The sequence below is a fragment of the Manis pentadactyla genome, chromosome 5 (assembly GCF_030020395.1).
Source record: "Manis pentadactyla isolate mManPen7 chromosome 5, mManPen7.hap1, whole genome shotgun sequence".
Lineage (NCBI taxonomy): Eukaryota > Metazoa > Chordata > Mammalia > Pholidota > Manidae > Manis > Manis pentadactyla.
This window is the reverse complement of record NC_080023.1, coordinates 43,301,393-43,321,352: the sequence shown is the minus strand read 5'-3', so window position 1 is coordinate 43,321,352 and position 19,960 is coordinate 43,301,393. Positions and strand designations below refer to the sequence as shown.

At 49.9% G+C, this 19,960-nt stretch overlaps 1 protein-coding gene across 5 annotated transcripts in view; it reads right to left on the bottom strand.

The window, feature by feature from the left end:
* The window catches only part of PDGFRA (platelet derived growth factor receptor alpha), a 42,747-nt gene extending 28,907 nt beyond the window's left edge, over window positions 1-13,840 (bottom strand). The window contains exons 1-2 of one of the 5 annotated variants that reach the window (XM_057502228.1): window positions 13,682-13,840; window positions 1,322-1,382 (exon numbers count right to left, since the gene is read on the bottom strand). In XM_057502228.1, the coding sequence (XP_057358211.1) occupies window positions 1,322-1,370 (49 nt within the window). In that variant the 5' untranslated portion in view covers window positions 1,371-1,382; window positions 13,682-13,840. Of the gene's footprint in view, window positions 1-1,321; window positions 1,386-7,941; window positions 8,501-9,527; window positions 9,694-10,687; window positions 10,859-13,681 lie in introns of those variants that run through there. The other 4 variants (XM_036895248.2, XM_057502227.1, XM_036895252.2 and 1 more) reach the window with 4 other exon arrangements.
* Window positions 13,841-19,960: the final 6,120 nt, after the last annotated feature.

Genomic DNA, 19,960 nt, shown 5'->3' with positions numbered 1-19,960 from the left:
CACCAAGCCCCCCAGACTCACCCCTCCAAACACTCAAATGGATTGAGGACGTCTGATTCCAATTCCATATTTTAGACTCTTATGTGTGACCATAAAATATCCCAGGATGGCATAGGCTCAAGCACATATGGTTTCTTTATTGTCCACATTCCCTGCAGAGGTTTCCCTTAGTAAGAAATGGGATGCGAACAGGGGTGGGGAGGCTGAACAAAGCACAAAGCAGATCTGCACTTAGGAATTATGCATCTTCCATTTCTTATGACACCCTGGCATACCTTCTCCCTAATGACTTCCAGAAACCAAAGCAGGGCAATGTGCATTTTAATTAAAAAATATGAATAAGTAAAGCCCAAGAGTGAAAAGTCTATGTTCATCTTATAACTTAAAATTCTAGCCTAGCTTCCCCTGTCTATAAAACTGATAGAAGAGGTACTATGACTTAATTAATGATTAATGGTCTCTAATCTTCCTCTGAGGCCCATGTGGGGATCCCACCCAACTTCAGTGTATGCCCACTATGTTTCCTGCAGCTTGTTCAGACAGACGTTAAGTACATCCGGGTCACCTATAATTCTGTAGACTGGGTGTACTTGGTGGAGTTTAGAACTACACAATCACTGATCTTGCTCAATTTTACCATAGCCATAGAAATCAGACCTAAAGACACTGATAGTCTTTAATTAACTCCTCAGACTAAAAAAACCTTGGTTTCATGGTAAACATCGGCAATACGAAGTGTCTGGATGAAAACTAAGAAAGTCCAAGAAATATTTCAACAAATGGCACCGATGGTATCCTTTTGGTGGAAAAGAATTAGTCAGCTTCCCCAAGAGTCATATATTCTATCAATTAGATTCCAAGAGAAAAGGTGGCTCTCAGATTTTCCAGGCAGTTTAAGCATCTTCCACTTAAGAAAGGTCTGACCTAAGGCAGGTATGATTTCCTGCACAAGAATTTTCTATCATTTATTTCCTTTGAATATCCTTGAGTTTCTCTGATCCACCTCTACTGGAAATCCATGTCCCAGGAAAAGAAAGATGTCAGTGGGTAAATGTGTGCCATTATTCCTAACAATTCAATGCCAGGATTAAGATACACTAAATCACCACTGGAGGGCATTCTTTCTGAATTGAAAGTAGTGCAATACAGCCAAGGGAACTGAAGGTCTGTGGTCATTCCAGATAGTGTCCTAGAATTTTCCATGCCTTTGACTCTCTTGGACTGTGTGTGCAGAGTACAGGTAATGCACTCTCAGAGCACAGAACTCAGAAAACAAGGCTTCCCCCAGGACAAGGAACTCAGAGAGGACTTGACTCCATACCTGTGAGAAGACAGCCTGAGACCAGGAGGGCCCGATGGGAAGTCCCCATGGCTCTGGAAAACTGTTAAAGGCAAAAGGCAAACAGACAGAGTGTTAGCCAAAAAACAACCCAGGAGCCTCGTTTTTGTTTGCTTTGTGCTATGGAAAATGTTAACAGCCTTATTCTAAACAAAAAACATCCCAGTTTAAGCTTCACAGTCCAAGCAGTAAGATGCCAAAGACAAAAGAATCAGAAAGCCTGATGGGGCCCCCAATCATGACAGGAGCCATCTGAAGCTGGAATCCTTTTGGATTGCATGCAGCTTTCAAATTCCAAAAAGTCTTACTCTAGTGTCTTGGAATGTGTCCAACAGTACAGGAGAACTGTTCCTTTTAAACCATTTAAATTAAGAATGTGAAAAACAAATAAACATATGTATTTACTCAACTTCCAAAATGGAACTGTTTTCTCTCAAAATAGGTTCATTTGCTCAATGTTTCACTACAGAAAGTACATGAAGGTCACATCCTCTAAGACCTTTAGAAAAGACGTGTGGGCTGCAACAAATATCTTAATATTTAAAAGCCTTTCTGATCTAGAGTTTTGAAAGTCCCACTAACCAATGTCATTTAGAGGATGTCACTATGTGATACACAGGCCCGTGCCACGTTCAGGCTGGGTTCCCTGCAGGTGCTCTCCTTGGACCTGCTGCACTCATGGTCCGGCTAAACAAGGCACAAGGAGTCCGGAGCGTGGGCACGGAAGGAGGGGCAAGGAGCCTAGGGCGTGGGCATGAAGGAGAAGTGGAGAAGAGAGAGGAGATGGTAGAGAAAAGTGTAGCTAACTCCTGTGTTTCAGGGGATGCAGTAAGACATTAGATAAAATTTAGTAAACACCAATGATTCGTTTTCACAGTGAGGTAACATGACCCATGGAAACCAAGTTCTTGACTCTGATTTCCTGCAACAAAACCTGTTTGCTTAGCAATCATGTATAGAATAGAAGTAGAGATTGAAATTGAATGACCATAAAACATGAGTGGGGAAAGCAGTGTGGGCATGAAGAAAGGTGATCAAAGAAAATTGAGGGAGGGAAAAAGTAAAGAGGGACCCAAGTTGCCCTGAGGTAAAATCACTGAAGTTCTGTTCTCATCAGCCCTCTGAGAAAAAACCCTATTTTAATCTTCTTCTTGTCATGCACACCCCCACTCACTTTATCTCTGACTCCACTTCCCATATGAAGTCTGATAAAGTGATCTCACTGAAGTCAGTGAAAAGGAACCACGGGCTTGCAGGTGCTGGGGTCACTGAGCATCCAAGATTCAACTGAAAAGGCCCTCTGAGGTCACCTGCAGGGACTGCTCAAAATCCTAACTCGTGCAATGGCACAAGCTCTAGGGAATTAATCTGTTCCACCACTGACTTTGGAAACTAAGGTGCATATACATGATTGCTAAGCAAACTGTCTAAAAAACAAAACAACAAAAAATGAGGAATTAAATGCATGCCTGTGTTTACCCCTTGGCTTTCCTCCCCTTTTTGCTTTAAGGTGACAAGGAGGCCTACTTGCAGAAATCAGATTTCTGCTTCATTGAATTCTACCAGCAAAATGGACGAGGAAGACAGCATGAAATACAGAATGCTCGAAACAGGGAGCGGGGATGGGCTGGACGGGAAAAAATGATGAGTGTTTTCTCCAAGGCAGGAATGAGAAACCAATATTTACTAGACCGAAGTTTTCATGTGTATACCATGTTTATTAATAATAACCCTGTGACATATTTGATTTAAGAAGCCAGTTGGGACTCAGAGAGGTTTAGCAAAGGGCTCTAAGTCACACAGTTGGTGGTAAAACCAGGATTCTAACACAAGGACTGTGTGACGCAAAAGCCATGCTCTCTCCAACCCACCATATGGTGTCTTTCAAGGGAAGACTGGTGTTTCAGCCTTGTGTATCCTCCCCCCAACTCCCAGAAACTATTTCCTAATGCAAATTGGGGCCCTGCTTTCCTTCTCTGCTCACCACAGTGAGGGAAGCACAATTGCAGTGCTGTGAACCCAAATGCAATTTGCACAATGCTGGCTGGCTGATGGCTTCTGAGGGTCCTGAAATGTGCCTGGGGAAGCAGGGTTTCCTTGCTGCTGCGGTGATGGGCACAGCGGGCCCCAGAGTCAGGCTGGCCAGCCTGATTTACCACAATTAGCAGTAAAGGCCTGTGTGTTTGCACATATAAATATCAGCCTCCCACTGATAATCCACTTAGCAAACTTCAAAGCAGCACTCCAGAGGCAGCTTGATGTCTTGGGTTTTTATCACATTTATATCCTGTATTTCTTCAGCAGGGCTTGCCAATGATGCATCTTTAAAGCATTTCCAAGCTTAAGGGAAAGGCTCGCTGCTTTTACAGGGCAGACTCTGAAGAGCGTTTTGCCTGGACCCAGCCCCTCACCCCAGATTTCCTTCTGTGAGCCCAGACACACTGGACCGGCTGCCAGAAAGGATTATTTACTGACATACAAAGTGGGCAATGAAAACAGGGCCTCGGAGCAAGCAATAATGCTATGAACACTGGAAATCAACATGTGTTGCTTAAGATTTCAAACTCTCTTCTCTAGTAAGAGTGGTTCCCTGAAATGCAGGCATATTTGTGAAATGTCATGTCATTACTCATCTATAACTCAGACAATTTACTTGTGAATAATCGTAGTGTTTGCCCAACAGGGAGTTAATGGAAGACAAGGGGAGAGGATGGAGGCCTCCCTCCCTGTTGGCTGGGTAGTGAGACTCTCTAGGAGTCCTACTTGCTGTTTCAGGTGCTTTTCTACTCTGGGAGTTAATGCTCATCCTTAATCAGTAACCCCTATCCTGGAGCTTATCCAAAAGTCAGATGTGCAAATGTAAGTAACTGAGGTTACAAATTCAGAGAAACATGGCACATTACGAGTCAGCAAAAAACAAATCACTTTGCAAGGAAGAACAATGGACTTAATCCAAATTTTTGTTTTAAAACAATAATTTCTCTCATGCCAACTGTAAGTTGGACTTCAGTCTCAGTCCTTTATGATCATAACTTAAAATGCATTGTCATAAGATACTGAAACAAATGGGGAAAAGAGATTTCTGCCATAGTCACACCCACGCCAGTGACTTGTTGTCCCCCCAATCCCCATTCTCTTGTCCTCATTTCTCCTCTCAGAAGAGATGGTGGCAATCACAGTGGACTAGGCTGTGATCCTATATCTGACACTTAGTCCATCTCTCGAAATCAGTCTCTTTTTCTGTAAACTGAGACTAATAACACCTGGCTTGCTGACTTGCCTAACTGCATTACTTATAAAGATTAAATTATATAGTTTAATCTAAAGTGCTTTGGGAACTGCAGCTATTGGTTTTCATAATGACTCTTTTGTTGTGAACTCCTATGATATTTTAGATGAGAGAGACATCAGAGTGGCTACTTCAACTTCTACTTACTGAGAAAGTCAGACCCCAGAGGCTATCTGACTTGCCCTACATCACCTGCATAGACAAGCGGATCTGAACTCAAATTTAGCAAAGGCCTGGTGTAGCTATCAAGACGACTGAGTCAATATATACAGTCACATAAGCAGAGAAACATCCGTTTGCAGCCTCTATTCTTTAACAGGTTACCATCTCTGTATCTGCAACAGATGCGAAGAGCCATTAAGTGTGACTATCAGCAAAGACAACATGCTAAACTGGAGAGGAAATGGACAGCAAGCAATGCAGGGCCACTGTTTCCAGAACGAAGAGCACAGCATTCTTCTCATACAGCAGCCAGCCAGCTTGCCCATCACCAACTGCACAATGCATCCTACTGCAGAGCCACTGAATATTGTATTTCACTCCACCCTGGCATGATTAAAGGCCACAGGAGATTCTCTCACAATCCCAAGAGCCACTGACAACTTCAAGATTCAGATGTCTGAGGTTCAGTTAATTTCAGCTCTCCTAAGTTAATTCTAACTATGAAAATTACATACCCTGCTTTTTCCCTGTGACAGATGTTCTACTCAGACTTGTAACTGCAGCCCAGGCAATCTAAAGGATGGTCCACACTGGCGGCAACTTCACAGAGGGTGTTTTACCAGAATCTGCACCCCACCAGATCCTGTTTTGTTGTTTTGATCTCTCTGAGCTCCATTAGACATTCCAGTGATGGGCGGGGTTGGAGAAGTTTTACATAGGAGTATTTTATGGGACATTTTGAGCTCTTCAACCTTTCTGTTCTCCCTGTGTACCAGATATTTAGTCACGTTAGACTAAGATGGCACTTCCTTTTGATTGTCACTAAACTGGTGTGACTCCTAATGAGACAGCCTTAGGTGTGGCAGCTTGTGGTACACTTGAGATCAAGATCACCAAGTCCCCAACACTAGAGCTTCACTCATAAAGGGAAATTCGAACACCCAACCTATCTTCTTCACGGGTCTGCTCTGATAATCAGATATGGTAGGTCAGCCCTTTGCTCATTACATAAATGCAGATGATTAAGGTGCAAAACTACCTAAAGTCCTACAAAGTATATGTAGTCAGGCCATTGATTCTTGCAGCTTTACAAGAAAAGAAGCCCAATCACCATCTTCCACTTAGTCCTACCAAACAAAAAAATGCATCCTCTGATGTCAAGACTTGCTTAGAATCTCCCGCGGAGCCCACTGCCGCAGGCCATCGCTGCAGTTCTCAAGTATGGCCAGCAGATGGAAGTGTTGATCCAAGGACCTGCATTCGGGGTTCGCGCGAACGCAGATGCTGCTACTGTACATTAAGTTCTGTACTAAAATGTCCCAGATCTTAACTTCCAATATCTTCCTTTCTTGAATTATACTTTCAGGTTTCGTGGTGACCTCAATTCGAAGCCCACAGAGCAGAAGCAGGAGCCGGGAAACTGCTGCCGAAAATGCGTTAACTCCCCGCTGGGCCCCAGAGGAATGCCCTGACGCACAGGGCCCAGCGAGGTCCGCGGCAGCAGTGGGGTCTCGCGCGCCAGGAGCGGCGCTGCCAGCCCGGCCGCAGAGGTTCAGTAGGCACGGCACGAAAGGCTCCTCGAGAAGAGGTTGGGTGGTTCGGGGTTTTGTTAGCCAGCGCGCTCCCCACCTCGGAGTCCACTCACTAGCTGCAGGCAGACCACTTGGGCCACCGGGGCGGGGGCCGCGACGCCGTTGTCCGGCCCGCGCTGCCCAATCTGTTCTGCTGTCACCCCTCGTAAACCCACGCAGCGGGGACCGCGACGGCCACTCGGCCCGGGGGCCGAGTGCTGAACGGGAACGACTGTTCCCGCGGCACAACAAAGCAGGAGAGTAACACAAACAGCCACAGGCCGCCTGCGCGGCCGGAGACCGTGAGAAGCGCTTGAAAATAACAAACCCCCACCAGTGCCTGAGAGCGCCTACGTCCTCAGTTTCTCCCACATTTAATTCTAACGAGGCCCCCACTCTATTCCCAAACCTAGTGCCCTCCTCCCCCTCTCGCCCACCCGGCGCCTGCCGGGTCCACACAATGCCTGCGGGTCGCCTCTCTGAGCCTCCAGAAGGAGGAGAGGTGGCCGAGGTTAGTCTCCCTGGGGCCGCCTGGGTCTCCGCACGGAGCTCCGACGCGGCTGCGACGCCGAGCGCCCGAGGCTGGCGGCGAGCGACACCGCGCTCGGGAAGCTCGCTAGAGGGCGCAGCAACCCCGCAAATCTTACCCGCACGGTTCCCTGGCAGCTGCCCGCCGGCCGCTCAAGCTCCGGGTCCCCGACAGCTCACCAGGACGGCGGCTCGACCACTTCGCCGGGGAGGCTCCGCGCCGGCACCGCCCGGCCTCCAGCCCCGCCGCACCCGCCACACCCACACAGACACCGGCGCGGGCCTCTCCCCCTCCCGCCGACTCCACGCCCTGGGCTGCTCGGTCACCACAGGATTGGCGGCGGCGACCACCCGCTCCGGTGTTTAGCGCCCCTCTCCGCCGCTCTCCTGGCCTCAGAGCTGCAGCGGACGCTGTGCCCCAGGCTCGACGTTTGGCGTTTGCATTGTTTTCGCCTGAGACCTGAAAGGGGGCTGGACGGGGTGGAGGGAGAGGGGCCCGGAGGGGTGGAGGGAGAGGGACCGAGGGGTTTAGGGTTACAGTGGCGCGCCAGCGCCTCCTGTGGGCCCGAAACCGACACGGCCGGGGATAGCTGCCTGCCAGAAGGCCGAGCTCGCCGAGACTGCGCCCCCTCGGCTCTAAAAACCCGGCCACCCCTGCGCCCCACTAGCCAGACACTCGCCTCGGCCGCGGCTGCCCAGCACCCGCAAGCGCCCGCCTGCGCCTCCCTTTTGCGGGGAAGGGGAAGATTACTGTACGCAGGGAAGGAAGTGCCCCAAGTCCGAGGTCCTCTTTATCCCCTCCAATTCTCGTTTCCAACCGATCCCTGTCTCACTGTTCAGTTTTAAACAAAAGGGAATGCCGCTGTGCCACTTCAGCAAAAGACAAGCACCGGCAGAGAGCGGGCTACTGCGCAGTGGGGAAAAGCAGGTCGCCCCGGCGCTGCATACCGCGCTAAGGGCAAGCCCTCAGGACCTCCCCATCCTCACACCCCGACAGCAGATACTGCGCGCAGACCCCGCGAGACCGGAGGAAGGGACGCTGAGAGTCGCACCTTTTGGTCACCGAAGCAAGCTATTAACTTTCCCCTCAGAACCGCCGCTTTTCCATCAGCAATAAGTAACCCTGTTGCGGGTCCCGGAGGCCACAGAGCGCCCCAAGCTCAGGGGTCTGCAGCAAGGCGCTGGCCACCACGTCCCCAGGTCGCGTCCTGGAGCTGCGCACCGCCCACGGCCGGTCCCCAGGAGGCACAAAACGGGCCCGCCTCGGCGCCAGACGCGTTTGCAGCTGGAAAGCCCAGCCCAATGCTCCTCCCCTTGCACCCCTCCTCAGTCTGCGCCCGGGAAGGAAAGCCGACTTGGGGCCGAGAGCTCTGCCTCTGCCTCGGGTCCATCTCGATCTACGCAAGGGCTGAGGGGCAGCTACCTTCCCCGGTGCCACTCTTCGTCCTCCCTGCACACAACAGCGTTCTCGGTACTCTAATCCCGTAGTCCAGCTACACTTGGTTCAAACAAAAAGCAGGACTGTTCAAGAGCCCGAAGCAAGGACTGCCCAGGGTAGCAAAGAGGATGGTCGGGCCCTGGCCTGTTGGGAAGTGGGGAAGAACACCTTTATCTTGAGGACTATGGAAAGAAGGAAGCCAAGGGGAAAGGAATGCATGAAGCAGCACCAGGGTCCGGGTGGGTCATATGGGGATGGGGCGGGTCGGGGGGTGTTAAAACCAGAGCCAACGAGGCAGCGGAGGAGGTGCGCACGCCGGGAGCTTCCCGTCCTTCTCTCCAGAGGCCCCCAGGCTTGCTGGACTCTGGGGTGTTAATCCAGAGAGCTGTGCGGCTGATGGTCTCGCCGCGTTTGCTCTAAAAAGCTGCCTAGTTCTGGTCGGGAGCGACCGCGGCGAGGCGAGTAGGTCCAAAACCTTGAGCAATTCGGCTGCGGAGCCAAAAAGCCATTTCCCACACAGCGCAGCCCGGGGCTTTTCCAGGCGGCTTGGCCGGCAGCGGAGCATCCGGACGTGATAAGGGCTGTCCACGCTCCCTCTCCCACTCCGGTTTGCCTCTCACCGAGATGGAGTGGGTGGCAAGTTCTCCCTGGCATTCCTTCTGCACCTTCTGCGGTCTTAGCAAGGCTTTGGGAGCAAAGTGTGGGGCGGGCGCTGCTGGCTGAGAGACTGACGGAGGATATACAGACAGCCTAGCACTTCCTTTCCGGCTGAGAGGCTGGGTCAGGCCACTGGCAGCTCTCGCACACCTGGTCAGGCGACCCAGGCTCCTGGCCCGCTCGGGCAGCCGTACTGCGGCCGGGCCACGCGACCCTGTCCGAACGGAACCCCTGGTCCCAGCAGTAACTGAGCCAAGTGGCGCTGCCGGGAGAAGTTAATCTCACTTGTAAAAGCCGATTTCCACGGGGATAGACGGTGGAGGAAGGAGGGGCGAGAGGAGACCACTCCGAAATGGGCAGGGAGAACGGGGCAGAGAGTGGAATAAAGACAGAGGCCACTGGAGAGGTTGAAGCAGCGCAGCACGAGTGCAGGCGGCGAGTGCCACACATCCCAACGCAGAAAGGGACACAGGAGGAAATGTTCGGGGCTCGGGTACCGGAGGGAGCTAGTGAGGCAGTTCGCCTCCCTCCGTTGCATCTTACCTGGGAACCGAGTTTCTCCGTTTCGAGTTTTCCCTAACTTCCCCACGAGAAGTTCACCGCTTTTTTGGCGACCTTCCTTCTTTCCTTCCTGCCTCCGGGGCTAGTCAGCAGCAGAGTGCCCCGCCTTTGCAGAAACAAGTCCACCGAGGAAGGGAGCGCGCAGGGAGGGGTCGGGGTGGGGGGTACACAGGCACAAAGTGGGCCCCTTGGAGCACAGTTCGAAATTACTCAAATCCCAGTTGTTGGAATGCGAGGCGACGACGACTTCTTCACTCGGGACCAAATGGGTGTGTCATTACTACAGACCGCCTGCCCGTCTGCCTGCGCCGCTTCGCCCCTGCGCTGGGGAGCGCAATCCGAGCGCACTGCGGGGCCGGTGCCCGCTGTCCCTCGCACGTCACTGATCCCACAGACCGCTGGGGAACTCCCTAAACCCTCGTCCCTCTGCGCCCGCTCTACTGGTCTTGCAGCCGCTACCGTAGTGTTGAGACTCGCCCTTCCAAACGCCAGTAATTACAAGCCCTCGGTCGGAGCCATGTGCACCCGGCGGGCACGCAAAGTCCAGCCTTCTCCAGCCGAGCCCTTCACGCCTCCCCTCCTCCTACTCCTGCCGCCGACTCGGCGCTCCTCTCTCCCCACCTCCCCCGGTCCTCCTGCCGCGCTCCACTCTACTGGCTGCAGCGCTGTCCCGCCAGACCGCGGGCGAGGAATGAAAATACTCATTAGAAACCTGTCGCCTTCCAGGACCCACTGCCAAGAGAGGGCAAACACCTCCGCCCCCGCTTCCAGCATTACTTGGTGCTTGTCCCAGTGTGCTCGAATACCACCCCCAACCCCAAAAGAAACCTCAAATATGTAAGCCTAAACAATTTCTTTGGGAGGCCATAGAGTTGTTAGAAAAACACCGCTTTTAAAAATAGGCCTGGAAAATGTTTTTTGTTTTTTTTTTATCCCTAGACTTTGGAACTCTATGGTTATCTTTCCTCCAAGTTAAGTTTATTCAAAATAGATTACTCTATGGACACAACTGGAATTCAACTGCAATTTTTTTTTTCTCATCGCCCAAAGTTTGAGTAAAGTTACTTCACTTCTTCTGGCCCAAAGGGCCAGATCAAGGACCTCTCTTAGAAACAAGAAATCATTTTTTCCTCCTCCCTTACCTTCTCCTCCTATGTCAATTCACAATAAAAATCCTACATATGGAGCAAAAAGTATATCCACAGCCTCCAGTCCTCTCTGTAGTCTTTCTTCTGTTCCTCTCCCTCTAGCTCCAACTGTAATGCGCTCAAAAACCGCTTTTTGTAATTGATTCAATGTTATAGTCCATCCTTCTAAAACTAATCATTTGCTCTAAGTAAATAGCTGTCAGGAAATGACACCCCCACCCCGCGGCCTCTTCAAAATAAAAGTTTCTCTACAACTCCGTGCGCTCTGAATCTCTCAGCCTCCAGATTGCGCCGTCGCTTTTCGCTCTTACTCAATCAGGGGGTCCAGCCCCAACCCCCAGATTTCGACAACAACTAGGGGGAGGAGAGAAGCAGACCAGATGGGGTGGGAGTGATGGAAGGGGGAGGTGTTGATGGTCTGCCGGGAAGAGGTTCGTGAAAATACAAACTGCCCATCATTTCCAGACTGAGTTTGCCTCCTGATTTGGGGGATATTTAACTACACTACTGTATTACTTTGAATACCCTTTGAAAGAAAGAAAAGAACACGTAAAATTGCTGTTCACCCCCAGAGAGATATAAATCTGGAATCAAGACGGTCCCTTTCTGTACAAATTTCTAACCCAAATAGAAATGGGGCCAAATAGAAATCTCCAAGCGGTTGCGCTGTTTTGAACCTGGGCTCTTTTCAGGGAAAGTGTCGTGTGGTTGCTAATCCTTTTATGAGACAAAGTAAACTGTTGAGTCCAATATGAAAATAATGGAATTTTTTCTTTAAAAAAGGGTTTGTAAGAGGGTACAGAGAATCGAGGGTCTGCGTAGACGTTCTCCGACAGAACGACCTTTACTCCTTTGCAGCCACTTAATCTTGTCGTGCCTTTGTTTTCGGGGTTATCTGGGCGAGGCTGTCCTGGTTTCTATCACGCACACAGAAGGCCCACACTTGGGCGTTTGGGGAATTGTCCACACAACAAGCATGCCACCCCCACGTTACTTCACTTTCCCGCGTTCCCCGCAGCCGCGTGGGTCCGACCTTCCCAATGCCCTGCGGTTGACAGCGGGGCCCCAAACCCTATGCCCAATGCGTGAGGCGAGTGCCCGGGGAGAACGATCTTGCTCGCGAAGGAAAGGGGGCGCTGACGCTCCAGGAACCAGACCTGCGCGGAGAGGGGCCGGCGAGCTAGAGCGGGGGAGGGGAACGCGTCCCGTTCCGCGCCTTCTCTAAGTTTGATTTCGCTTTCAAGGTGGAGGGGTTCATTATCCCCACACGCATCTCCCCACACTCAGAATGGCTCGGACGGCCAAGATGAGCCTGGAACGTCAGACAACAACGTCAGACAGCCATCACCTTCTCCCTCTCCTCAGGAGGGTGGCGGCGGGAGGGCTGGCAGGGAAAGGTCACAGAAAAGTGCTCCAAGGGGTGCTGTACTTAACTGGAACGGGCTCCGGGAGTGTCAGCCTCGGGAAGACTCCTGGGGCTGAGCTGGGGGCCCCATTCCCCCAGCCCTTCTGCGCGCCCGCCTCTCGTGCATCTTCAGCTTGGGTGACTGCGCTGCTCACTATTACTTCCACATGTTCCTTCAGGAAATCACTGAAGGCAAATCTATGAACAGCCCCTTGTTCGAAATACTAACAGGATACCGTAATGTTTGTAGATTATGAACGGGGCCTGACGACCCTCAAAAAAATCTGTGCGGAATAATAGGAAAAAGCGGGTGCTAGCTGTCTTGTAACTAATGAAAACAAGTTGAGATCTAGGTTTTTATACCAAGTACCCAGGAGGGTAGGAGGTGAAGCAAGGACCTACCCAGGAAGGCTTGCTCTGCTTCCAGGGAACTGCCAGCCCAGTCGCGCCGGGGTCTCGTGAAAGCAAGGCCCCAGCGCTCCCCGCCCACAAATGGTAACTTAACAGTTCATTTCAGTGACGCATAAAGGGACTCGAAAGGCAGGCTGCGCTGAGTGTCTTCGGGCCGTAACTTCTCGCAGGTTTAAAGCAGTGAGAATGGATGAGCAAGTGAGTGCCCAGTTGTCCTTCTGGTAGTAATTACCTGCCTAATTTGAAAGATGCCTTTGTTATGATCATTAACAAACATTTGCTAAAGGTTTCCATGTGTGACATTCCAGAAGGTTTAAAGGACTGGGGAACTGACTCCCTGGATAGCGCACCGGTGGGGGGTGGCGCAGGGAAGCAAATGGTTGGGCCGAACAAAAATGGAGAGAGGTCAACATCTGCCTCCCTTGCAAAAGCAAAATAAACCCTGTGGTCCGGAGCAACCTCGGGGCTGCAGGCCCTCGGAAAGAGGCGGTTGGTTCCTTAAAAGAAGCCCTGCCCGCGCAGCCCCCCGCCACACCGCCCCGCCCACTCCCCTAGGCGGGTTTGAATCTAGCTGCCCGCCCACTACCACCCCGCTGAAGCTGAGGGAGAGGTCTGGTCGGCGCGAATCGGCCTGCCGGCGTGTGGGGCGGAGGCCTGCCCAGCAGCGCTTCTCCCGTGTTGTTCTAAGATCTCTCCAGATTGCTCCCCCGACGCCCGGGGTCCTGGGTGGTCCTAGAACCTCAGCAGGCTGGAAGCGCTGCCTGGCCAAGGCAGACTGCGGGGTCTTTTCTCTTCCTTGGCTTCTGCCTGGGGCACCGCGGGGAGTCAGGCCACCCTATGCGCTGCGGGAGTGGATTTTGCCGGCCTCGGCCGCTGTGCGAGGGTCCCAGGCCGAACCCGAACTTTGATTTTCAACCTTTTGTGCTTTTCCTTTGAGTGATCATCGGGGTTAGGAATGAGGATTTTCTCCCCAAACCGGAGTCCAGGCAGCTCTGACCCTCAGGAAAGAGGCCCAACTGCGGAGCTGAGCTGGAAGTGCAAGTTCGGTGAAAGCGGTTTGCCGCGCGGTGTTTGGGGCACGGCCTCGCACATCTAGGCCCGCAGGCGACAGGAAGTTGGGTGCAAGGCATAGAGATAAAATACAACCAGCCATCAGAAAGAGGCCCTCAAACTTACTACAACCAAATCAAAATGTTCCCTGTGAGCAAACCCCAATCTGCCCGGCCCTGCCCTCCGGGCCCGCTCTCCCCCGCGGCGGCAGCCCTGGGCCTCACACCTTCGGTTTTGGAGGGCGTGTCCGGCTTAGCTGGCTCTTTGCTTCTCCCCTGCCTCTTTGCTCTCCAGCTCCACGCCCCCACAATTCTGTCCTTGGAGAATTCAGAAGGTCCTTTTGCTGTAGAAGACTTTACGGTTGTAGCAGTTATCAAAGCCGTTAGTGATGAAAATCACATTTAAACAAACTTGTGATTTTTTTTTTCTCCAAATGAAGTGGATAGGGTGGAGGCCCATTTCTAGCTTCAGGATTTGAAAACGACGGGCCGGTTTGTGGTTTGCAAAAGAAAACGGCGCCAACTGCCCCTTCCCCCACTCCTTCAATTCTTGACTACGCCAGGGGGAGCCGCCTCTCTGGGCCCGTCGAAGGCACCGTGGTCGCAAAGGCTCGGGGGAGGGAGGAGGCGTGCGGATGTGGTGCCCAGATGTGGGGACTCGCGGGAGAGGGGCGAGGACTCCGCCCTTGCCTCGGATCTGCCCCAGCTGAGGCTTGGAAGCTTACGCTCAGAATGCAGAGACCCGAGTCTTGGAAAAGCAGCAGGAAGGGTTCTCTAACGGGGTCCGGACTGGCGAGTGTAATGGGCCTGACGGTTTTCTCTCCGGACTTCTGGCACACTCCTTCCCTGGTGGCTGGCTGGCTAAGTGTGCCGGGTGTCTTCTGGCTTCCTTGGGGCGCTCTCTCCAGAGATTTGTCTCCAGAGAGAAGTAGAAAACAGTTCTCTTTGGCTGATGGCCAGTGACAGCTGCCCCCCTCCTAGGGCTCCTAAGGCCACAGCCTGCCTACTGACCTGCGGACCAGGGTCTGTGGCCCACACAGCCCAGGTGGGCCTATGGCCCAAAGTTGGGAAACGTGGTAGGACTGGACCCCCTCTGGAGCCGGATTTTTTTGATACCCTTATTTTAGGGAGAGAGCCCCACTTCCTCAATCTACTTTTGTGCCTCCGACTCCCCCACCTCCTCTTTAGACCTTAGCTTTTAGTTACTTTTAATTTGAAAACCCAAGTGAGGGGAGAGGGAGGGAATGATTGGGAGGTCTGCTCTTTATTAGGGGCCTCAGAGTCCAGCTTTCCAACACACAGCTGTGGTTTGGGAGGGGAAGGAGGGCTGGCTCTGTTTAGGTCAGCCTGACTGAAGAAAGGGCCTTGTCCTCTGGAAGTCTCAGGAGTACAGCAAGGCCCTGTGATGTTTTTAAAAAAAAAGAAAAAAACTTCCAGCAGAGGCGGTATAAAGTGGAAAGCCAATGGAACCTGGGTTCCATAATTACATTAATTATAGTATATAAGTTTGAATATGAGCTACATTAGAGTATTATTTAATCTCCAAGACAACCCTGTGGGTTATACATGATTACCCCCATTTAATAGATGAGCAAACAAAGTCAGAAGGGTTAAGCAATTTGCATACAGCAGTGCCAGGATCTGCTTAACCGTGTCCCGCTTCCCGTTACTGCATGCTATGGTCAAGACAAGTTGTGTCCTTAGCCTCAGTTTCCTCATCTGTATGAATGAATATAATGTCTGCATTACGTCCCTGGATTATTGTGACAACTAAATGAGTTGATGCATATGAAGCCCAGAAAGGAGCAAAATAAATTTTACCATTCTCTTTCTCCTTCAGGCTTTTCCGCAGGCAAGGTTAGGCACTGTTACCTCATCCCCAGTTCACTTGGATTGACCCCAAGAGCTAGGTGGAGGCTAATCTAGTTCTCTATTTCATTTTCCCAATTAAGGGTGGGGTGGGGAGTACCTTGGTTCCCAGCTATTACTCCTGAATGTCTGAGGCCTGCTCAAAAACCAGTCCCTGGGCAGGAAGGCAGGTGGAGGTGGATCCAGGAAGGATCAGAAAAAGCAACTGAAAATGAGAGGACGAGTCTGGCATCACCAACAAAGGGTTTGTAAGGAAGCCAGGAAGGAGAACACTGAGGCCTCAGTCTCGAAATCTAGAGTACAGACCGTGAGGGAGCCCTGTGGGTGTCCTGTGGGGTTGGCACCAAATACCCTGACTTCAAGAGGAAGTTATCCTGTTCACACATCTCACACACAGACCTCCCCCTAACCCCAGTTTTGGAAGAGTTTCTTTTCCATTTATTTGATTCATCAAAAACGTGTAGCATGTGCCGATCAATAAATATCCATTGAGTATGTGCCTTGTGCTGGCTCTGTACTAGGCATTAGGGATACAGTAGTAAGCAGAATGGGTACGGTCCTTACCTTCAGCGCATTTGGCAGAATACTCTGCTCCAGTCCCCAGGATTTCCCCCATTGCAGTATTACTGCTGAGTATGGAGAGAGCACCCATTGGGATAACACTCATTCTTTGTGAGACTGTTGTCAAGAAGGCTAGAGAAGGCAGACTAAGAAGTCTTGAATCATGGGTCTCAGATCCTCCCCAAACTCTCCACAATATGTACTACTAGGAGCTCCATCCAAGACTGGGAGGAGCTTCTCTTAACCCAATTCCGTTCAATAAATGCTTACTGCAAAGATGCCCAAGATTCTGTACCAAGTGCTAAGGATACAGTCCTTACCTGCACAGGGTTTATAAACACATTCATAGACAATTAACTGTACAATTGCAATATGACTCTCTAAGCAAATGTTAGAGTAGGACAGCGATGTCAGAGCACACAAGAGGAGCCTAATCCCAACTTAAGGGTCAGAGAGGACTTCTTAGGAGGGAAAAACATATCTGGGAACCTAAGAGGAATAAGAATCTAGCTGGGGAGGAATCTCAAGTACCTGGGCTTGCAGGTGAGAGAAAGCATGAGGTCAGCAGAAGTAAAAGAAATTTGGAATGGCAGATGTGGAGGAATAAGAAGGAGGTCAGATCATAGAGGCCTTCAAAGCCATGTTAAAAGTCTGGGCTAAACTCTATGGAAGCACCAGAATTGATTTAAGGAGGGGAGAGACTGAAACCAGTTGAATTTTAAGCAAGATCAGCCTGGATGATGCCAGGAAGCAGGGAGGCTTACTGCTGAAATCTAAAGGTGTGGATGCTTCCCTGGCTCCAGGCTGATGGAAGGGGGTTTGCGGAAGGTGAATCAGAGAGAGGGAAGTAGAATGCACAGCGCTCAAGATTGAATGTGAGCCGTGAGGGAGAGTGGAGTCCCTGGCGTAGATGGTTACTCAGTCAGGGAAAAGGATCACAAGTGTGAGAAGGCAAATAGTAAGTCCACTCTTAAACACGATACATGTGAAGAAGTTCAGGAAGGAAAGGATTAAAATGAGAAGAAAATTCAGGACAGAATCTTGAGTAACTCCAGCATTTTCAGTGGGCAGAGAAAATGCTGAGAAAGAACAGCCAGGAATCCAAACAATGGGAGTTGGTTGAACTTAAAGAGTTGACTGCATGTACCCTCTAAGTTCAACACTATAAATTGTAGCCAGACAGATGAGGTGATTTTTTATTAATGAGTGATTATGAACATTCTATGAAAACATGAGAGCTTTAATTATTATATGACTGGCAATACTAGGTTATTTTTTCCTTCATTTATACTCTTGAATATACATGTGTATCCACATTTGGATTTCCTCTCAACTAAAGACTCAAGTGGGGTGAAGCCAGATCCTTGCCCTAAGGGTACTCAGTTTTAACTCTCTATCCCTGACTCCCAGTCCTTGTCAGGCACTAGAGAGACTGAGGCAGGGCTCACTTTCAAGGACAAAAAAATACGTATGATTTCAGTGACAAAGGCTCCATGTTGTCCCTCCAGTAATCATTCTCCCCTCCATCTCAGTAACTGAACTTCTGATTGGTTTTGTTGTTTTTTTTTCTTTCACTTCCTGGAACAAAATCTTCCTTTCATAGTCTCTCTTGCAGCTAGACATCATCATGAAGAATAAATTCTGGCCAATGTGATGTAAGCAGAAATTGTGGGTGCAGTTGCCAAGACGTGTCCTTAATAGTAAAAGGCACATGCTTTTCAATTCAGTCTTTTGCTGGATGGAAAGCAGGTGTATGACTGGAGCTTCAACAGCCATCTTAGACTATGAGGCAACTTTGAAAATGGAAAGCACGCCCTGTGGTGCAATGAAATGGAAGATGCCTGCCCTCTGTGAAGATTTAAACAAACTGATGAACTACCTACTGTCTTCTTGGAAATGTAGGAGAAATAAAATCCTATCTTGTTGAGCCTCTTATTTGAATTTTTCTGTTCCTTGCAGACAAACCTGATCCTAACTAATAGTCAGAAAGGGTTTACTCATTCTACCTATAAATGCAACCACCCTCACTCAAAAATGAAAACTGTCTGGGGATAGAGGGATAAAAACACATATGCAGCTGTGTGACATCCTCATTAAGCCTACTGAAACTTGAATGTCTCCCTGCTGGTGTACTCACATTTATGATGTGCCTGTGGAATTCTAAGTGTGTGTGTGTGTGTGTGTGTACACACACGCGTGTGTTTTTTACAACCTTCAATTCAGACATGCTGCTTGTTCAACTTAATTTCTCTTTGGATAGTCAGTGACACAAAAGGAAATTTGAACGAGACAAAAGAAAGTACATGTTAGTTTTCTTTTCCGTATCCTTTCTCTTGGTCTCATATTTTCAGCCTTCATTATATTCTTGTTCTTACCCTTGATTATGTTCTTGTAGTGTGCACACTTCTGCCCTTCTCTCTTTGCCGCCTCCAGATCCGCAACAATATTTACTTTCTCACTTGATATCTAGTGCTTTGAAAATATACCTTCGGAAAGGTAAACTTCACACCCATATTTTGAGGTAGTAAAATGATCCTGCAGTTAACCACTCACAGAGTTTAGGCCAACTCTCACCAGGCCCTTGGCAGAGAAATGCAGCCGCATGAGGCAAGGAGCTGATGATTTCTGATTGATTCAGGAATTTAATGAGAGAATGAATTTCTCCCCTCCCTGTGCTAATGTACCTATACATGAGCACTGGCATCTGGGCACTAATCTCAACTCTCCAACCCAGCTATCAATGAGCATTAAGAACATATCCTTTCTACTCATAATTTGAGTGAAGGGATCCCTCATAGCCCTAAGTAGGAATCAAAATCAGCTTTCCTCTGTGGCCAGCCTCCTCAGCATTTACCCCACTGGATTGTGTCAGTCAGCTGATAAATGTTTATTCAGCACCCTCATGCCAGGCATTGTGCTGGACTCTGGGATGCTATGGTAGACAAACAAACCAGACCTCTGCACTCAGGGGCTCAGCTTCTGGTGGGGGAAACACAGGGTAAACAAACCAGGCGTGACAAGTGCTCTGCTGTCATCTGGTGCTGTGGGAGGTGATCAGGAGAAGCCAGGGCTGCTTGGGGGCCTCGGGAATCTTCTCTGAGAAGGGGATATTTAAAGCTGCAGGCAAATCTGACAAAAGTAGCCATATTCTGCTATTATTTTTAAGTCATGCAGAAGGTTAGGTCCCACAAGAAACGTATGTTTTGGGCAGTTACAATAGCAAAACATACTCTCTGGTTTCTGGAAATGACAGTTTTTAGTGCCTCAAAGGAACTGTAATTTTCCAATATTGAATCACAAAATGACTGAACACATTCAACTAAGAAACTGTCCTTGTTCGAAAGAGACAATTCCGTTCCTTTGGGACTATCATGAAATTTGCATGAAACAGACTCGTGACATCCCAAATCAGCTTCTTCTGTCATCCTGGGAGTGGAGCTGTCTTGCGGAGATATGAGGAACATGTGCTGTCATCCCCCTGAGCTAATGTTTCACAGGCTGTCAATGACCCAATGACCGAGCGATTGTGGTAGAATTGTAAATCATTATTGCCCACTCTTGCTTGGAGAAAACGGGACTTGTCTGTTGAGTTCTAGCTCTGCCCGAATGTGATTTATACCACTAGAGGGCGCGAGAGGCCAACTCAGAATCCAAGTCCACTATGGGTGAGTCCGTAATTGGTGCCTGAAACAAAGCCAGGCGTTCCCAAATGTTCTGGAGAGAAACCAGGTCAGGGCCTCTCCCTTCTTTAAGACTCCCCAGTCACCCCTAGAAACTGGTTAAGTTCCAGTCCAGTCTCCAACAAGCCTGAGGTTCCACTTGAAGGGCTGATGGAGTCATCCTGAGGACACTAAGGTCTGTGTGTCCGTGCAAGGGGGAGGGGAGCAGGGCAAAGGATGCAAGTCAAACTACAGCAAGTTTCCAACCCCTGCCAATTGTCTGACTCTGGGCTAGATAGACAGGTTATTTCAA